Source organism: Morus notabilis, unplaced genomic scaffold, assembly GCF_000414095.1.
Source record: "Morus notabilis unplaced genomic scaffold, ASM41409v2 Scaffold387, whole genome shotgun sequence".
Taxonomy (NCBI): domain Eukaryota; kingdom Viridiplantae; phylum Streptophyta; class Magnoliopsida; order Rosales; family Moraceae; genus Morus; species Morus notabilis.
The window spans coordinates 221,510-242,940 of record NW_010359578.1 but is presented as its reverse complement, the minus strand read 5'-3'; the positions used below and the strand labels follow the sequence as shown (position 1 = coordinate 242,940).

The 21,431-nt window shown below is 35.1% G+C and overlaps 1 protein-coding gene across 2 annotated transcripts; it reads left to right on the top strand.

Annotated features, from left to right (window-relative positions):
- Positions 1-3,990: 3,990 nt before the first annotated feature.
- On the top strand, positions 3,991-20,479 carry LOC21391310 (beta-galactosidase 10). 2 transcript variants are annotated; one of them, XM_024163419.1, is made up of 19 exons: positions 3,991-4,280; positions 4,659-4,754; positions 4,859-4,971; positions 5,224-5,290; positions 5,415-5,495; positions 6,247-6,390; positions 12,217-12,305; positions 12,786-12,891; positions 13,085-13,172; positions 13,271-13,389; positions 14,076-14,240; positions 14,947-15,125; positions 15,287-15,396; positions 16,029-16,138; positions 16,967-17,074; positions 18,215-18,325; positions 18,449-18,660; positions 18,995-19,334; positions 20,045-20,479. In XM_024163419.1, the coding sequence occupies exons 1-19, from the start codon at positions 4,116-4,118 to the stop codon at positions 20,153-20,155; spliced, it is 2,514 nt and encodes an 837-aa protein (XP_024019187.1). In that variant the 5' UTR covers positions 3,991-4,115; the 3' UTR covers positions 20,156-20,479. The 2 variants fall into 2 exon arrangements, with proteins under 2 accessions (XP_024019187.1, XP_024019186.1); XM_024163418.1 differs by having other exon boundaries at positions 5,403-5,495.
- Positions 20,480-21,431: the final 952 nt, after the last annotated feature.

Below are 21,431 nucleotides of genomic sequence, written 5' to 3'. Positions count from 1 at the left end.
CTCAAAAAATAATTAATTGAGAATTAATTATTATTTAAATAATATGATTATTTAAATTTGAATTTGAATCATGAACATAATTTAAATTTATCATTTTAAACTTATTTGATAAGTTGTTCAATTTAGAATTCAAATTAATTTAAGTTTGACTTAAATTTGAATTTGAATTTGAATTAAAATTGGACTACAGGATAAAAGATGATTTTCTCTTCCTTCCCTATCTGAGATTGGCGCCACACACAGGGATAAAAAAACCCTAGCATGGCCGGCCACATAGAGATAAGGTAGAGGAGAATTTTTGTTCAAAATTCAAATAGGAGAGAGAGATTTGTTTCCTTCTAGAAGTTGGACTTCTACTCTATAAATAAGATATGATGAAAAATTGCGCGTGACAATTTTTTAACCTACTTTAAAAAGGGGCTGGCCGAATTCCCAAAGATAGAGAGAAGGAAAAAAAAATTTCTTCCAAAAATTCCACATCGTGCATGCGTTGGTGTTTGTGGAAAATTCGAGTGTTTGATCTAACTCGTTTTAGTCTTGAGTGTGCCCACACACACGTCTACGTAGATTCAAGGAATTGACGTGGAAGACTTTGGTTTTCTAAACACAAGGCTTTGGAGCAAGGATCGTTCGTGGTCAAAAAACTCAAGCTATCATCTGAGTCGGCCTCCAGGTATTTTTTATAATTGAGTTCTTGATATATAAATTAATGTGATTAATTTATTCGTGCATAAATTAATATAATCTATAGAGTATCTCAAAAGTTTAATGAAAATTTTTGTTATACTTGATCCGCCCTCCACCACGCTTCCGCATCCGAATTCGATTCGGTTACCAACACATGACCCATCTGAGAAGGGTATTATTGTATAGAGATCAGATGAGATCAATAAGAGTAAACTTTTATAATACTTTTCTACAATTTTTCTCTTCTCTTTGTAAGGCTTAACAAGCACCCGAGAATCACAAATAAAATGTGAGTTTCCTTTAGCCAAGATGAGCTTCACAGTCTCTGGATACACAAAGGTAACAAACCCAAATATTCGCTTTTGCTGATATGAGATTCTCACATCTTGAACAGGTTCATAAATGCTTCAATCCAGAATTAACATCCTCGGACGTCCCAAAATACACGCTTGTCTGAGAGAATAGTTCTTTAATGAGATTTTCACTTGTAGAATTTTATAAAGAAGACTCAGAATTGTTGCTGATGTTGTTGTTCAAAACACTGGCGCAAGAAAGCAGAGGACATGGAAATGGGTTGGGCCTGGAAATGAGGTTGAAAGTAGAATAAGAAAATGATGATGATAATGATGATTTAGGGAGAATAGCCAAGTGGGGTTTTTCAATAAAAATGAAGAATTATTGATCAATTGCAAGTTGAAACCAAAAAACTTATATTAGAGAGTATTTTGGAGAGCATTTTTTTTTTTTTTTGAGAGCAAATGTACATATGAGATGAGAGAGTGAGAAGAAGAAGAAAGAAAGAGAAAACATTTGGTTTTTTTTATTATCTTTTCTTTTGGTAATATTATCTTTTTAACATTTATGATTATTTAATTAGGATAGTATAAGCGTAATTGCGCTTTCAATTCTTACTAAATAAGTGACACATGATAATTTCGTCACTCATTATAACAGAAGGATAAAACTTGTTAACAGAACAAAATTTAGTTTTTTAAAATTTAAAAAATAAAGTATTAAAATGATCATAGTTAGAAATTTTTTTAAAATTAATCTTTTTCCTTTTCATAGAAACTACAAACGTATCTGTGCAGTAAATAGAAGAGTACTCTTTTTTTTTTTTTAAAGAATATTTTAAATAATTAAGATGTTCTTTAATCATTTAAGAATAAAAAGCACACTACTCTTATATTAGTAGCGCTTGGAGATTTTTTGACTTTTGAGTATTTAATCTAACCAAATTAAACTAGTTAAAAGAATCAAATGAATATTTCAGAGAAACAAAATTTCATTTGGCCAGATTTTGGATCTGATATATTATTATTTAGGAGAAGTCCGATTAAATTGTTGAGTAATAAGTGATCCCTTTTATTTTATTTTATTTTTTGGGAAAAGAATGTTTATTGCACTTGTCTACGCCTGTGGGAGCAGATCAAGTCTGTTGACAACACAACACGTGTAGTATCGCGCTTTGTTGAATTGTGTCTTCCCGTATCTAAGAAAATATTTTAAAAATATCCCATTTTCTGAGCAATATATACTTTCTCACTATTTACTATGGCCGCTTTTAAAAATATCCCATTTTCTGAGCAATATATACTTTCTCACTATTTACTTTCTCAATATTTTAAAGATTTGCTTTTGACGGTTTATATTTAAAGATAAAATTTTCGGGCTCTCTGGTCAAGCACAGGAGTGTGCTAAATGCATAGATCAGAAGAAAATAATAATAAAAAAAAATGTGAAAGAAAGACTAATAACGCGGAAAAATAATATGAAAGGCACAATAAGAGTTGGGTCTGTATTCGAAAAAGGGGATTCGAAACAAGAAATGACGAATTGTCGCCGGAAATCATGAACGTTATTCAGGATAGGGACTGAGAAAAATTATGTTCTGAGCCTGTAGCGGGGTCTACTACTCTCGTTCGTGAATTTTTCGCGAACGCAAGAAAGTGTACCAAGAACAAGACCAAGGTGAGAGGGCATGTGATTAAATTTGATGCCGAGACAATTAACAATCACTTTGGCATCCCCGCCCCCAGTTCTGATCGGTAACAAGACTCTCTGAACTGAGATCCGCAGAAAATTCTGGAAGCCCTTTGTGACGGGCCTACGAGATGGACAATAAAGTAAAACACTGAATCTGTCTTTGAGCCTCAATTTCTGACGAATTACACCAATATATAGTTTTATTTTATATACACTAGGCTTATTCTTTTGACTCACATTTAAGAGGTTATAAAAGAAATGGCCTTTGTCAAAGTTGAAAATAAAAAGGCGTAAGAGGCAGAGGAACGGGAAACACATGTCGTTTTTGGTCATGGACTTATTTAAGCTTTCATAGATTTTTTTGACTTGGTTTTTTATTTTTTTTATTTTTATAATAATTTTATGCAATATAGTATTATACCACGTCCTTTCAAACTCAAGCGTCACTCCATTCTACGCCGCCATGCTATTTCACTTGGTAGTCATTTGTTAATTTTTTTCCTAAAAAACAAAAAAAGGAATATCTCTTCTATTATTTATAAGGAGAATTTTGCAGTGAGAAAAAAAGTATCAAGTTTTGAATAGTTAATTATTTTTTTTCAAATTCACAAAATTACAGTGCTTTTTACGACAAAATATCCTCAATGGTAGTATATTATAATTTGAACGTTTTATTTGTCCTATCAAAATCACATAAAAAAAGTATACAAAACCTACATATACTGATATATATCCGTATATTCTGCCTATAGAAATCTCTATAGAATTACCTGAATTTTTTTTCTTCTTCTCAAATTTCTATTAGAAATTATTTGTTATGTATATATATATTTTTTATTATAAAGATGTGATTTGGTTAAATCTCACAGTTAAAAATATACACTATCAATATAAGTCTTTACATAAAAAGACCTATTTTACATAAACTATTCGAAAATTCTCATTAATTAAATTATTAATTTCATTAAAAAAACATTTAATACGTGTAAAACTCATATGTGAATGTCTATATTAAAAATTTATAATACATTACCAGTATGCCATAATAATAAATCAGGCTATTAAAAAAAAGAGAGCTTACAGAAATAATAACCTTAATCCACACGTAATATAACAATATATTGGGCAGCGAATTCTCACCCCAATCCCAAATAATTAATATTTGATTATTCCTTGTCTGTCTTGGAGATTGTAATTAATAAAACGACAACAATATCTGTCTCATGTCTGGATTCTGGACCTCCCACACTCACTCTCACAGTGCAGACTGTTGAGCTCAACGCGCTTACCGCGTTTTCCATAAATAGACACCACCATTTTCCTCTCTCTCTCTCTCTCTCTCTATATATATATATATATATGTATATCTCTTTCTCTCTCATCAATCTGAGCTGAGTGTGGAGCTCCACAGTTACAGAGAGTAGAGAGTGGCAGCAGAGGACATGATGATGAAGCTCCTTCTGCTCTGCTTCTTGTTGGTGTTGTTGAGCAATACGACGCCGACTTCGGCAGGCAATGTCACCTACGATCGCCGCTCTCTCTTAGTCAATGGCGGACGGAAGCTCATCATCTCCGCCGCCATTCACTACCCCCGCAGCGTTCCCGCGGTAATTCTTGTTTGGACCCCGAGAATGTGGAGGGAAATTAGAAAAGGAAAATTGAGACGAAAAGACGAATTTCCGTTCATTAATGCCTTTATGTTGGTGTCATTTTATTTTTTACATTTCCTGTTGATCAATGCCGAGAATCAAAAAGAAAATTTCCTGTTGATTAATGCCTTTTTGACATTGGCATTATTATTATTTTTTTCGTTTTCTGTTGATTAATGCCGAGAATCAAAGAGAAAATCTTCTGTTGATTAATGCCCTTTTGACATTGTCATTAATTTTTCTTTTCGTTTTCTGTTGATTAATGCCGATAATCAAAGAGAAAATCTTCTGTTGATTAATGCCTTTTTTTGACATTGTTTTCTTTTTTTTTGGTAGATGTGGCCGGGGCTTGTTCAAACTGCGAAGGAAGGAGGTTGTGATACGATTGAGACCTATGTCTTTTGGAATGGTCATGAACCTACTCAGGGCAATGTGAGTTAAAAAAAAAAAAAAAAAAAAAACTGAACTTTTACTCTTTACATATTTCGATTTGAAACGATTTATGGAAATGATTCTAATCGTTTTGGTTATTATAGTATTACTTTGGTGGACGATATGATCTGGTCAAGTTTGTGAAGATTGTTCAGCAGGCCGGTATGTATCTGATTCTTCGGATCGGGCCCTTCGTCGCTGCCGAATGGAATTTCGGGTATGTCACATTGTATTCCAGATCTTTATCTCAGTTCCTAGTAAAGAATTACCAATAATAGTGATCTGTTGGAAGTATTAGAATGGGTGAATTAGAGGAATACCACTTTTCGAGAGTTGGTATTCACATATACCAATTCTGCAGAAAGATTTCAGCTTAATTTGTACGCATAAAAGTAGTACAGGTGAATAATAACTCTTAGTAAGTTGTACTGAGTCTAATTTACATGATTTGGTTGTGTGTGTAAAACAGTGGGATACCTGTTTGGCTGCATTATGTGAATGGTACTGTATTCAGGACTGACAATGAGCCCTTTAAGGTATGGATTTTGAGTATCAAGACAAGGCCTTCATTAAAGTGTTCTCCTTTTGGAATGAAACTTTTATCTTTTATCTTCTAATAATTGACTTCTAATTATTGTTGGTGGGCAGTACCATATGCAGAAGTTCACCACATTTATTGTCAACTTAATGAAGCAGGAGAAGCTCTTTGCGCCTCAGGGAGGTCCTATTATCTTGACCCAGGCAAGTATATTTTCGATAGGGAAGTAGTTTGAGGATAATGAAACCAGTTTTCTTTCTAAGACATGTAATGTAGTGTCCAAAAGTGAAGCACATTCATAAACTTCTGAAGGGTTCCAAGTGGATAGCTAGTTGTGGTGCTGTGGACACTTGTGGGAGACTAAAAAGATCGGACTATGAAGATTTCCTTAAATGATAGCTTAAAGATTGTTTGTTGACATTTTGTATCTGAGTTTAGGCAGTCCGAACTGAAATAAGAAACCCTAACATAAAGGCAACCTGAAGTAAAAGAGAATCATCAACTGCTACAGAAAGCGTAGACAAGAATATTTTGTGTGTGTGTGTGTGAAGTGTGAATAGTATAATCTATCTGTAAAGGATATCGATTTTGGAACTAGTTTGAATCCAAAATTTTCTTATGCTGGAGGGTGAGGGGAAAATATGAGAGAAGAAAGCCTACTACTGCCCTCTCCTTCTCTCTCCCCCAAAAAGTTGACAACTTTTGTGATATTAAATGCTAGAAATTCTAGTTCTTTTGATGGAAAAGACCCCGAAGATGTTAGAATGGGAAGCCAACATATCATCTAAATCCTTTCAACTTTCTTGTTAACCCTTTTGTCTGTAGTAGTTAGTCTATGCCTTTGCAGTTGATTATGTGTAGGTTTTAGGTATGAATTAGCCAAAGCAAAAGGCTTTTCAGCTTGTCTTTCAACATTTTAAGGTTGTTATATGCGCAATGCTCCTTGTATTGCAGATAGAAAATGAATATGGGTACTATGAAGGTGCTTATGGAGATGCAGGGAAAAGGTATGCCATGTGGGCTGCTAGCATGGCTGTCTCTCAGAATATAGGCGTCCCTTGGATAATGTGCCAACAATTTGATGCTCCTGAAACTGTGGTAAGGTTTTTGGCTTAATATATTTCAATAACCAATCAGTGACTAAGACTTTATTTATCATTCATAAAGTAGATAGTGCAAGCATTCTTTATACTTCTTAACTACAGGTCACAGGTCATGTATTTGAAACAAGAGAAACAGAGAGAAGAATAATTCTTGCTTCATAATTCTCATTGACCTTGTCAGAATATATACACTTAGTAAGCCATTGGTCACGGCAATTAAGAGAGAAAGTTAAGGAAAGAATCCCTAAATTACGCTAGACAATCCTACAATATCTTCCTAATTTATACTTTCTTATTTTGACTAAATCATACAATAAACAGAAAGAATAAATATTTACACATAATTGACAAAATCTCCAACACTCCCCCTCAAGCTTAGGAATAGATATTTCTCATTCCAAGCTTGTAGAGAAAACTTTCCTGACTAGGCTTTGGTAGACTCTTGGTTAGGATATCTGCTTCTTGTGCATGGGTTGAGATGTAGGACAACTCAATACCTCCTTCTTCAATTTCGTTCTTGATGAAGCTTTGATCAATCCTGACATGTTTCATCCGATCATGTTGAATCGGATTGTTCACAATGCTAATTGCAGATTTGCTATCACTATATACCTTGGTGGGAGAGCAAACTGTGATTTGCAAGTCTTGCATTAATCTTTCCAGCCATATAACCTCACAAATTCCCTGTGCGATTGCCCGAAATTCTGCCTCAGCACTACTCCTTGCCACAACCGTTTGTTTCTTACTTCTCCATGTAACCAAATTACCCCATAGCTTGGTGCAATATCCCGAAGTTGACTTACAATCTTCACTTCCAGCCCAGTCCGCATCAACATACCCTTCGATATTTCTGTTCTCATTTTTCAGAAACATCAATCCTCTTCCTGGAGTACCCTTGAGATATCTCAAGATATGGTTCACAGCCTCTAGGTGTCTCTGAGTAGGTGAGTGCATGTACTGGCTTACTACACTTACAGCGTGAGCAATGTCAGGCCGTGTGAGAGACAAATAGATCAACCTACCAACCAGCCGTTGATATCTTCCTATATCCACAGAAGGCACATCATCTTTAATCTTGCTCTTCCAATTTTTTTCAAGTGGAGTTCCCACCGGTTTGCACCCCAGTTTCCCGGTTTCTTCTAGTAGGTCAAGAGTGTATTTCCTTTGAGAAATGAAGATACCCTCTTTACTTCTAGCAACTTCCATACCGAGAAAGTACTTCAGGGGTCCCAAGTCTTTAACTTCAAACTCTTCCTTCAATTGGTTCTTGAGGTTGTGAATCTCAACAGTATCATCACCTGTGAGTATGATATCATCAACATACACAATAAGAATGGCCCTTTTTTCACCTTCTCCTCTTTTAATGAAGATAGTGTGATCAGCCTTCCCTTGAGTATATCCCAGTCGAGTGAGAGAAGAACTGAACCTGGTAAACCATGCACGTGGAGATTGTTTCAAACCATACAATGACTTCTTCAGTTTGCAAACTTTTCCTTGTTCCTCTTCTGACTCGAATCCAGGTGGGATCTTCATATACACTTCTTCATCAAGATTGCCATTCAAAAAAGCGTTCTTCACATCAAGTTGGTGTAGTTCCCAGTCCAGATTGGCTGCAAGAGACAAAAGAACCCGGATAGAGTTGAGTTTGGCCACAGGAGCAAACGTTTCTTCATAATCAATCCCATATGTTTGTGTGAAGCCTTGAGCTACTAATCGAGCCTTATACCTCTCTACTTCTCCATTTGCTTTATATTTCACTGTGAAGACCCATTTGCTTCCAACTACTTTCTTATCCTTTGGTAAGTCAACTACTTCCCAAGTCTCATTATCGTGCAATGCTCTCATTTCCTCCTGCACGGCTTTCTCCCACTTTGGATCTTTAATGGCTTCATGGATATTTTTGGGAATTCTCTCATTATCGATCTTCGCTATAAAAGCCTTAAACCCAGAAGACAACTTTGTGCAGGTTAGAAAATTGTAGATAGGGTGCTTTGTGCATGTTCTTACCCCTTTCCGTATTGCAATTGGCACGTTCAAGTCACTGCTTTCACCAGGATCCGATTCTTGGTTCAATGATTGGACTTGTTGAGAAGCTTTTGGCCTTCTAGAATAAACCTGAAATGGTCTCTCAGAGATGGGTTGCTGCACCATCTCTTGATCATGACTCGAACTAGGATTAGGGACAGGAATTGGACTCGAGTTTTCTGGTGGTGAACTAGAGGCTGAACTAGAGGCCTCTTGTGACACATCTTGTAATATTGGAAGAGATACAGTGGGATCCCAATGCTCGTTTTCATTGGCATTCTCCCCCTGGAAACGAGTGGTGGGATAGAATGGTTGATCCTCAAAGAAAGTTACATCACACGAGACAAAAAATTTCTTGAGAAAGGGAGAATAACATTTGTAGCCTTTTTGGGTTGGAGAATATCCGACAAAGACACATTTAAAAGCCCTGGGATCAAGCTTACTCCTATTTGGTTGTTTGTTATGGACAAATACAGTGCATCCGAACACTCTTGGGGACAAAGAATTGAAAAGATTCACATTTGGAAAATGATCAAGAAGGACACTTAGAGGAGTTCGGAATTGAAGTGTTTTTGAAGGTAGTCGATTAATCAAATATGTGGAAGTGAGGATTGCCTCCCCCCAGTAGGAATTCGGGACTAAACTAGTAAACATGATCGATCGAGCAACCTCCAACAAGTGACGATTCTTTCTTTCCGCAACCCCATTTTGTTTAGGTGTATCAACACATGAACTCTGATGATATATCCCATTATCCCCCAAATATTGGCCAAACTCATTTGAAAAATACTCCCCCCCATTATCTGTTCGAAGAACTTGGATATTGGATTGGAAAACATTTTGGACAAACTTTTGGAACTGTTTAAACCAGTAAAATGCCTCAGATTTATCTTTCATCAAGTATATCCAACAAACCCTAGTATGATCATCTATGAAAGTGATAAACCACTGGGTTTTAGTTAAATTAACTGTCCTAGACGGACCCCAGATATCACTATGAATCAACTGAAATGGTCTAGAGGGTTTGTATGTATGAGGTGAATATTTTACTCTGGTTTGTTTGGCAAGGACACACTGTTCACAATGAAACAAAACTTTCTCTTTATTGATAAAAAGATTTGGATACAAGACTTTCATATAAGAAAAACTTGGATGTCCTAAGCGTTGATGCCATAACATAATATCAGAATTAGACATAACTGACATGGACATTTTATTTTGTGACTCGGCTCTACTGGAATTCCTGGCTCCTAAGAGGTAGTATAGGCCATCTTTCTTCTCAGCAATGCCAATCATCTTCCCCGAAGAACGGTCCTGAAATTCACAGTGAGAGGAGAAAAAAGTCACAACACAATTAAGATCGTTTGTTAATTTACTAACTGACAAAAGATTATATGTCAATTTGGGCACATGTAAAACCGATTTCAATGTCATATTCGGTAAACAAACCAAGCCCCTTCCAACCGCAGGTGACATTTTTCCATCAGCAACCCAGACATTAATTAGGTTATTGCACCTGTCATATTGCTCAAAAAACTCCATTGACCCGGTCATATGGTCAGAAGCCCCTGTATCCACAATCCAACAGTCTGCTTGCAGAGATTTTGACAGGAATGCTTGACTCATTATACCTGTTTGTGCCATAGCTGCAGTGGGAGGTTTTGAAGTCTGATTTGCGGATCCTGTTGAAACCTGAGTTTGGTTGAGAAGCTGCCGTAGCATCTCCACTTGCTCTGTTGAGAGATTAAAACCAGCAGCCCTGTCCGATTCTGTCTCCTCCCTGCGGGTTGATTTCGCCTCCACTATGTGGGCTGAACTTGATTGCCCACGTTGCTTCCTTGGTTTCCAATCTGGTGGCTTGCCATGTAAATCCCAGCAAGTTTCACGAGTGTGATAGGGCTTGTTACAATAATCACACCAGACCTTGTCCTTTGATTGAGAGCCACGGCTGCCATCTTGTTTGTATTGAAACCCACGACTGCCATCTTGTTTGTTTGCCACAAGTGCAGACCCTCGTGTTTCCAAGGAAGGCATGTCACGACTAGAGGGATTCATCATCACTCGTTTCCTGCTTTCTTCTCTCCTGACTTCAGCAAACGATTCTCGGAGAGTTGGAAATGGTTTCATCCCAAGTAGCCGTCCACGTACTTCATCTAAATCTGGATTCAAGCCCTGCAAAAAATCAAAGGTACGCTCTTTCTCAAGCATTTTTTTGTATTTTTCTGCGTCAGTAGCACACAGCCATCCAATCTCATAAAAGAGATCCATTTCTTGCCATAATTCTAAGAGAGAATTATAATACTCAGTGACAGTAAGACTCCCCTGTATGGTGTTGCGGATTTTTGACCTAATCTCGAAACATTGAGACGTGTTTTCAAGATCGGAATAGATTTCTTGGACTGCCTCCCAAATCTCCTTCGCTGTCTTGTAAAACAGATAAGTTCTTCCAATCTTTGGCTCCATAGAATTAATAAGCCATGCCATGACGATCGAATTTTCTGCCTCCCAAGTGCGGTAGTTTGGTGCTGTGTCCGGTGGTGCTGTGATTGCTCCTGTCAAGTATCCAACCTTCCCTCTTCCTCTGACAACAAGAATGACGGACTGAAACCATTCTCGGAAATTCAGCCCATTAAGCTTGTGCTGTGTGATTTGCAGCGAGTGGCTGTCCAGCGAGTGTGTAGATGAGGCTCCGGATATAGATCTTAGAGATGCTTGATCAATTGCTGTTGAAGACTCCTCTGAGGGCGTATTCGGCTGTTCTTCAGACATTTTTTTTTTTTTCTGTTTTCTTGACTAGTCACCAGTTTCGGTGGCTCTGATACCATGAAACAAGAGAAACAGAGAGAAGAATAATTCTTGCTTCATAATTCTCATTAACCTTGTCAGAATATATACACTTAGTAAGCCATTGGTCACGGCAATTAAGAGAGAAAGTTAAGGAAAGAATCCCTAAATTACGCTAGACAATCCTACAATATCTTCCTAATTTATACTTTCCTATTTTGACTAAATCATACAATAAACAGAAAGAATAAATATTTACACATAATTGACAAAATCTCCAACAGTATTATGCAGATGCAGTTGACAATAACATTTTTTTTAATATGATAACATTTGTTACCATAATGAATTTTGAATTTTCAATACTAATATGTTTGGGAAAATTTTTGATGCCTTCTAATATATCGACCTTCTAAAACAAAATGCTAACTGTCTGGTTCACTTTTGCGTTCGGCATTTGTTTAGTAAAGCTCTTTCAAATCTTAGATACCAAGTCTTCCTATTAAAAGGTGATTTTGGTGAACTCTGGTATTTGTACCATAAAAACCCCTAAGATCACATCAACTCCTCCCAGAATGCAGAAGCTTTTTAATTCAACGATTGTATTTAGTCCTTCTCTCAGTCTCTTGTGAGCCCAAATACAGATATTTCTATATACAAGTGGAGTCCCGTTCTGTAAGGAACCTCAATTTTAGGAGGAGAGTTTTTATGTATATATACACACACATACATGTAATAGTTGTACATCCTCTGTCTCTGTGAAGTTTGTTTTGTGAATGTTAGTTATACAAATAAAGTTATTTCTTATTTGCATTTAAACATCACTAAGGAACTCGTGCATAGATTATAGTAATAATCGACATATGAGTAAAAGTTTTCTTTTTCCTCTTTCTTTGGCAAATTCTCTCTGTTCACAAAAGATGCAGTCTTTTGTGCCGTATGTAACCATACTTGTACTATACGGAATGGCAATATTCAGCTCAAACCATGGTTTTCCTTTTCCTTTTTGCAGATTAATACTTGTAACTCCTTCTACTGCGATCAGTTCACTCCTATTTTCCCCAACAAGCCTAAAATTTGGACTGAGAATTGGCCCGGATGGTAATGTCATATGTGGTCATGCTTTGGAATATTGAATCTAATAATCATTTATGGTTGTAACTGTGACACCAATGCAAGTGTTTGTCAAGTTCGATATTAATTATTCGATGAGTGCCAAGGAGGCATCACCGTAAGTTAGGCCTTTTCAATTAGGTCAGGACTATAAAATTGGATTACAAGCAATTGCACTCCTATCATATGCTATCCGTATAGCTTGGAGACGTATAGTCCAACATTTAGAGACATTCTAGGTGACATTTGTCTTCATTATATAATCTGTGTTTGGAATAGCTTAATTAATAGGAAAAACATGTTTGGCTCCACATCTGTTTTTCTTTAACTTCCAATCTAGATTCTAGAGGTTTTAGTTAGTTTCCAAATGCTGCAAATTAATGAAAGAATGCCAAATTATCATCTAGCTATCTGCATTATCATTTTTTATTACACATCTGAGTAGATTGTGTATTTTATTATCTTTAGGTTTAAAACTTTTGGGGCCCCGGATCCTCACAGGCCAGCTGAAGATGTTGCCTTTTCAGTTGCACGTTTCTTTCAAAAAGGCGGTAGCGTACATAACTACTACATGGTATTTTCCTTGATCTCTTTGGCGCATTTGTGGCAATTCTGTATTTTGCTATTTCTCCTTATTTTTTATTATATACTAATCAACTTCTGTTTGAGGTATTCTACATTTTGCATTGTTGCTGCTGCTGCTGTTATCTTACACCCATATTTTCACCATCATCAACATGGTTGTTTCTTTTACCTTGTGGTTTTAGTATCACGGTGGAACAAATTTTGGTCGCACGTCTGGTGGACCATTCATTACTACAAGTTACGACTACGAAGCACCAATTGATGAATATGGTAAGCAATTTATGTTTCTCATATCATTATGTCGAAGTTTGCAAGATGAAATTCAATTGTCATGTCATACATTGAATGGTTTACGATATCACTTATAGGGTTACCCAGGAACCCAAAATGGGGACACCTTAAGGAACTCCACCAATCTATAAAAGCATGTGAGCATTTTTTGCTCAATGGTGAACCAACTAATATATCGCTGGGTCCTAACCAAGAGGTTTTTTTTTTTTTTTTTTTTTTTTTTTTTTCTTTTTTTTGTCTTATTAACTTTTCTCCTTGATCACTATGGGATTTTTTCCCATAGTTATAATAATAAATAAAAAAACATAAATCATCTCAATGATTAACGTAATTTGAGATTGTTTTCATTTTTCAAGAATTCTTATATTATATTAAATCTGTATGATAGCATTGGTAAAATATACTATCTGTAATAGCTTTGACATACTTCAAACTTGAAGGTTCTGTTTTCATCCTTAAGAATCCTTCGCAATGTAGTAAACATCTGAACGATTACATTGGTAGAATATATTATCTACAATAACCCTGGTGTACTTCAAATTCCAGTCATATTTCGACTGCATTGACCGCATTTTCAAATCTCCTTTGATCAATAAAGTAAATAGGTCTTTTGTTAAGTCATGCTAAAGGAAATTGGAAATTACTATACTGGCATAAGTTGATGTGAGGAGTTACTCTTTTTCTGATATTATCATTACTATAGTAGGAGGAACGTCTTAAGATTACAGAAGCCGTACTAAACTATTCAAACTATGCACCATTCTATGTTTTCTTCAGTTATGATTTTGATATGTACTCTTTAGTTTTATCAGTTTGCATTTGCATGCCTTTCATTTTCTCATGCAAACAGAGAACAATTGCTAACCAGTGACAACATTGTAGGCTGATGTTTACACGGATTCTTCTGGAGCATGTGCTGCCTTTATCTCTAATACAGATGATAAAAATGATAAGACCATAGAATTCCGAAACTCATCGTATCATCTGCCTGCATGGTCTGTTAGCATTTTGCCTGATTGCAAGAACGTAGTTTTCAACACAGCAAAGGTAACTGCTAACTCTTTCTTATCTGCATATTTCCAGACATTATTGTGGAATCCAGTGTTATTGCTGGAAAATACCCTACTTTTGTTTCAATTTTTGTTTTTCTTTTGTCCAAAAAAAAAAAAAATCCTAACAAAAGAAGAGTTTTTAGTTTTTTCTTTTTCCTCCAAGTAGAATAATGTCCATAAAAAATGATATTGTAAATGATCAAGCACATTCTAGTGGTAGTATTATGCTTGTAAAAATATCATACAATATTCAAGAGAGAGTGACCTGAGAACTGAATACCAAATTAGTGATGGTTAGTGAATACCATATTAATAATGTTCAAGGTGTCATGTATTTTGATAATTGTCCATGGTGTTATGTATTTTAATAATTTAGCATGTTATGTGTTTTAATATTGTTCATGGTGTTATGTATTTTTGATAATTGATCTTGTTCTGCATCAAAGAGAATGGTGTCTTGGTTTCGGCAATCTCACAACTGGTGCATTATTTGACATGGTTGTCACATAAAGAATGTTTTGACAGTTGACCAACGATGGTGGTCTTGACTGGGTACAATGTTAGAGAGATTGTCTTTGTAGTACCGTTCGCATCACTGTATTACAATCATCTTTATGGGTTATTCTCGCCTTCTGCATTTTAAGTTTGTCACATATTTATTTTCCCTCCAAGTTACACCCTTTGACATATTTTTTCTACAGGTTGGAACCCAAACCGCTGTAGTCGAAATGGTACCCGGGGAAGACTTGAATACTCTTAAATGGGAGGTGTTTGTGGAGAAAGCTGGGATATGGGATCAAGCTGATTTTGTCAAAAATGGTTTTGTGGATCATATCAATACCACAAAAGATACCACTGACTACCTATGGTATACAACAAGGTTTGTCCTTTCCCTTGATGAAATTATATATGCTTGTCCTTATTTTCTTCCTCATGATTGTGCAACATAAGCCACGGAAGCTGAGTTTAAAAGAATTGTGTCTAAATTTGGTAAACAAAGTATAGTCTAACTCTAAGATTCATGTTTTTTTTTAATGGCAGTATATACGTCGATGAAAATGAAGGTTTTTTAAAGAAAGGAAGCCAACCAGTTCTTCTAGTTGAATCAAAGGGTCATGCTCTCCATGCCTTTGTGAACCAGGAACTTCAAGGTTATTATTAGCTGTTTCTGCCAAGATTCTTCATCAGCATGTCTATTCTCTTGAAGTTTACATAAAAAATCTTATTGATCAGTATGCAAATTTGAATTTGAGGCATAATTACAATTTTTTTTTTTTAATCATAACAGGGTTCATGAATAGAACTAGAAATTGTATTGCACAAAAGCTCCCATTTCCCTAGATATGTTCTGGTTATCCTTGTAGACAAAATCTGCGTGCTTTTCAAATTGAAAAGAAAAAAAGAAGACAGGAAAACCTTGTAAAATATGTACTTTCATTGCAATGTATTTAGTCGTGGTTTGATGCTTATGAACAAGTATAATGCAGAAAAATAAAGAATGCAAGGAAACCTTAATAAGATAAGTTAATACCTAGCTAAGTCTTCTCATATCTGAACACGTAATTGATGTGAGAGTCGATATATGCTCGTTTAGGCATCCCTATATCTTTTCTTGTAGAGGGTTTTTACCGATGATTTGCCAAAGAGTGGCCTGAAAAGGATCCATTCTACCACATCAGCTTTGTTATTATCCTGAAGAATTTAGGGCCTACCAAAATTACTAGACTCTATTCACAATTGTTGCTATTTTTTCTTTTTTTTTCATTAACTCGATGATTTTCAGGAAGTGCATCTGGAAATGGCACACATTCACCTTATAAATTTAAAAAGCCTATATCTCTGAAAGCTGGGAAGAATGAAATTGCTTTACTAAGCATGACAGTTGGCCTTCAGGTATATTTCTCTGTGATTATTTCCTAGTGCCAGTTCTACTGTCTGAAGAATCTTATTGTTTATTTTTTGAGTTGTGACCATGAAACACCGACTTCATCTAGTGCATAAAGAGAAAAATGAAAAATGAAGAAAGAAAAAGAATATATCAAATGTGAGTGGATTTTGACCTCTATCTTTTGGGCATTGGCATTGTTTTTTTAAACGCAATACCAATGTACTGCTGTCATAGGTTCATGCATGTTTGCCACTTTTTTTTAATGTATCTACTGTTGTCTTGTTATTGGTGTCACTCTTAATATTCCTTTGTGTCATTTTGTGGTTGACTGGTTATGCCATTAGAAGCATTCTTATTGGTTTTTCCTTACCTAACAGAAAGTTAATTGTGCATCAATAGGATGTGAGGTACCCAAGCGATAGTTGATTTTGATTTTCCTGAAACTATTCGATGTATCAACTCTACCTCAATATACAGCTTTTGGGAATTTATCTCATTGTTCCATCATTTAGTGGGGGCCAGTTATGGCTTTTCATAATAATAATCTTTTTGTTTCTTATCAAGAAAATATATATTTTCTTACATCCATCCATACTTACATCATGATCCATGGAAAGAAATCTTAAGGCGTTTAATACCTTTTGGCTCCCATTTTCTTGAAATTCTGCATGGAATGTGTTCATGATATTTGTGTTTGCATCCGTAAAATAACTTACTGGCTTTCGTCACGAAAACAGATAGTGCATCTGCCTCCTCTGCCGGTACATATGCTTCACTTTCCCACTAATGCTATGTTTTCAAAGCCCTCATTGCTGCTTTCATGTTATTTATAGAATGCAGGATCATTTTATGAATGGGTTGGAGCAGGACTAACAAACGTTGAAATTTCGGGATTCAACAATGGGACAGTAAATTTGTCTAATTCTACTTGGACGTACAAGGTACTTTCTCCCTTTGCTAAACATTCTACACGTTCTAATGTTTACAAGTGCATAAGTTGATGTTGCACACATTGAGTATATACTTGTCATGATTCTTGTTTTGCATTTCCATCTTTGCTTCTTATAACCTTTTGGCTGCATTTGGTAGTGATTCTTGGAGACCAAAATCAATTCTTTAGCCATCCACAGCTGAAATTTGTGTTTGGTAAAAACCATAAAAAGTGATTCTTAAAGAATTTTTGAAGAATTTACAGCCAAAATTAGAAGCATCCAAAGGCAGCTTTAGCTTTTAAATTGTGCGGCAATCTCCTTGTAATACAATTAATGCTCGTTCTTTTTGAAGCTACGTATTGTGAATGAAGAAATGAAAAAAATATTAATTCTTATAAATTTAATGTTCCCAAACTCAGGAACAAATTGTGTGTATGTGTGTTTTTTTTTTTTTAAGTTAAACAAGTATTTCTTAATAATAAACAAAATTATACATATTTAAATTTCATATCATGTCCATTTTGGTCATTTTAACTATCCACAACAATTAAACCTCACAATTTACCAAATGTTATTACACAGTTTTTTAAACTAGCAACACTAGTATAATTATAGTTACCAAACACTCAATTGCTTTTTTTTTTCAGCACAACTAACAGTAATTTTTCTAAAATCTACAGCACTACCAAACTAGCCCTTCTTGCATATGTAGATCCAGTATCTAGTTTTTGTCTATAAAATTTTTAGGAATCAATTGCAATTATTTTTAACTTTGGGATTAAACCATTTTGGTACCCCCTAATATAATGAAACATCTCGCAGGTACCATATCTTTTTTAAAATTTTAATAACATTAAAAGGGTACCTTTAGGTTTTAGAAAATGGTTTTTTTAGAACCATCTTTTCTATAAGAATTTAGAACCTGCGTTTCTCTTAATATATATCGTCCCTTTTATCTCTTATAACCTTGACGTTTCTATTAAAATATATTGTCCCTTTTATAATTCGTTTTATTACGGGTCAGTTATGATGTATCAAGGTTCTTATAATGAACCCTTAGACGTGACCAACGTTCTCATGATTTTAAAATGATTAAACTGTTTCTTTTTATTTTAACTAATCATGTTTTTCATTATTTTCTTATCCCAGATTGGTTTGCAAGGAGAGCATTTAGGAATATACAAGGAAGATGGTATGACTAAGGTAAACTGGATTGCAACCTCAAGACCACCAAAGAAACAGCCTTTAACATGGTACAAGGTAAACACTATGCAAACAGATGTATTTTGTAATTTTTTTCTTTGTATTACCACTTATTTTTACGCTATTCTTTAAGTAAAAAAAAAAAAAAAAAGAGAGAATAATTTACTAAGATCATTGCAGGCTGTTATAGACCCTCCACCGGGGGATAAACCTGTGGGGCTTGATATGCTTCACATGGGAAAAGGTCTAGCTTGGTTGAACGGAGAAGAAATAGGAAGATACTGGCCTAGGAAGAGCTCTACACTTCAAAAATGTGTTCACGAATGTGATTACAGAGGGAAATTCATGCCTGATAAATGCTTTACAGGATGTGGAGAACCAACTCAAAGATGGTAAATAATGTGTGCGTGCGTGTGTGTTTGTGTGCGTGCGCGCGTGCTACATTTTTGATGATGGTCGTTATGAAAAAATGAATAGCCTACTTGTCAAACGCACTTGCTTGGAAACTGTTCCCATGACCCATAAGAAGTATGAAGTTTCATGTTTTTCTTTGAGAATCCGTGTTTCTCATATAGAGGACGTTTACTGCATTATTGTGACATGGCACTTGTGAGTCTCATATTCGTGGAACTTTACTGAAAAGTACCACATTGATAGCTTTTTTCTTGTGGTGGATTTTTTATTTTTATTTTTTTTATTTTTATTTTTTATTTTTTTTCTGAGCAGGTACCATGTACCGCGGTCTTGGTTCAAGCCATCAGGAAACATTCTGGTGATCTTTGAGGAGAAAGGTGGAGATCCATCAAAAATCACATTCTCGAGACGGAAAACCAATGGCTTATGTGCTCTTGTCGCAGAGGATCACCTGTCTTTCATACCTGAATCTTGGCAGAAAGATGGAAGTGAAAGCAACAGAACTATTAATCCAAGTGTCCACTTGAAATGTCCTGAGAATACCCTCATATCTGCAGTCAAGTTTGCCAGCTTTGGAACTCCCACAGGAAGATGTGGATCATACTCAAAGGGAGAATGCCATGATCCTGATTCTAGTTCACTGATTGAAAAGGTAAAGACAAACCTGAATATGTGTATTGTGCTACTTCAATTCAAAACTTTTTTTTTTTTTTTTTTTTTTTGGCAAATGACTCAGTTTTTTTTCCCTAGCAATTTTGGTTCCTGGCCATAAAATTGACAATGAATTTCTGAAAATTAACAAAGGTAATCACATGTGCATTGCGTGATGACTACATAATTAGTTACATTAAGTACAAAATGTTCTATTCACTGTTGCTAGATTTTGTACTCAATGCAACTGTTTTTGTATATTTTCGGTTATTATAGAATAGGGATGTGATTAGCTTTGTTAAATTTCAGAAATTCATTGTCAATTTTACTGCTAGATACCTAAACTGTCAAGAACACACATTCGGGGAGTAATTTGCCAAAAAAGAAAAGTCCAGGAATCAAAATGACACAACGTTGTTCATCGTTCAGGAACTAACCGCCCTTCCTATTTGTAGTCTGTTTTGGACTTTGACCAGTAGTAATCTATTCCTATTATGAAAAACACGTTAACATAAATCTGCAATGTCTTAAAATACTTGCATTTATTTGTATAGTTCTCACCATTAATGTCGCCAAGATTGAAGTACTTTAATTGAGATAAATACAATAACAATATGCAATAAGTACAATTTACTAAATTGTTCTTTTTTTTTTTTAGTTCTTTTTTGTTCCGTTTTGGCAATTTCCTAATATCTTTCTACTGAATTGCAGATTTGTCTAAATAAAAACAAATGTACCGTAGAGTTGAGTAAAGAAAATTTCAGTAAGAGTTCGTGCCCCGGTGTTAGCAAGAAACTTGCAGTAGAAGCAGTGTGCGGATGAAAGTGTTAATCAGCACCAGGTTTGATAGGAGGAACAAGTATTGTTAGTTTTATTTATGGGATAAAAGAGATAAAAGGCTCTATTTTGTGTTTTTTTTTTTTTAAATATATATTTTCATCTTCCTGTTATAGAAGAATGTAGCAGGAAGCACTGCGCTATGGATGTTTTATTTTTTAGTTATTAATTATAAGATGTAATGCATGCTTTAACTGGCTCTAAGCCAATTATTCAGCAAAAAAAGGAACTATTTATTAGTTCATGTGCATGACAAGAAGACTTCCAAAATGGGAACAGTGTTGTTTAGCTTAAAACAAAGTAACAGAAAGCGCCTGTCCAGCAAAATAGTTTTTTTTCTTTTTTTTTTTTCCAGAAAAAAGAAACAAAGAATAAAAGCAGCTTATAGTTTAATGTAGGATTAATCTCATAAATGGTCTTGAATTCTACTGTTAATCTTACTTACTGTTAATGTCCAATTTGTCAATTTATTTCAGTTTTTAGTGTTTTACTCATTTTCATCAATTTTTAGGGTGCGTTTGGGACAAAGGTTCTAGAACCGGAATCGTGATTTTGGTTCAAACCCTTGTTTATTTGCAAAAAGTAAAAGATAGTTCTTGAAAATCAGTGTTTGATTTGGATGGTTCTGGTTCAAGGTTTGAATCTTAATGTGATGTTTTAAATCGGAACCACCTCAAAAAATAAAACCACCTCCCCTCTTATGGTTCAAACTCCTGGTTCTAATTCCAGTTTTAGAACTAGGGTTTGTACTCTAGTTTAAATCATGAATTATGATTCTGATCCTAGTTTGAATCTTGTACCAAACGTTAAATAACATGTATTGGAATTAATAGTTTGGAATAGGTCCCACCAAAAATTAAAAATTAAAGTTTCTAAAAGGTCAGATTTCTTACTTGGGTAATGAGGGTTGAAGATTCTCCAGCATAGATGACACATTCTAACCAACTTTCTTTGACCTTAAAGTTTGCTAAGAACACATGAAGTTTGAGTTTTTTCCCTTCTCTTGATCTAAAAAACTAAAATTTATGTTGATTCTTCCCGTTTTGGGTTCGTCTATTCAATTGTTTCTGGTTGCTTAGAGATTTTTGGTTTTCTTGGTTGATGGTACAATCCCAGAAGAAAATCGAAATGTTTGGTTAAAAATTACCTTGATTCATCCTTTATATAAGTTACAAATTGTCTCTTTTTAGCTGATTATTGAGATTGTGGAAGTAATTTTTCCTCTTTTGCTCGTTTCGTTTAGATCGTTTTTTTCCTCAAT

Bases quoted from the DNA above. Each gene is read 5' to 3' on its own strand.
- LOC21391310 (XM_024163418.1), top strand. From the start codon at position 4,116: ATGATGATGAAGCTCCTTCTGCTCTGCTTCTTGTTGGTGTTGTTGAGC. The intron at 4,281-4,658 runs GTAATTCTTGTT...TTTTTTTGGTAG, and splicing joins ACCCCCGCAGCGTTCCCGCG to ATGTGGCCGGGGCTTGTTCA. The intron at 13,173-13,270 runs GTAAGCAATTTA...TATCACTTATAG, and splicing joins AGCACCAATTGATGAATATG to GGTTACCCAGGAACCCAAAA.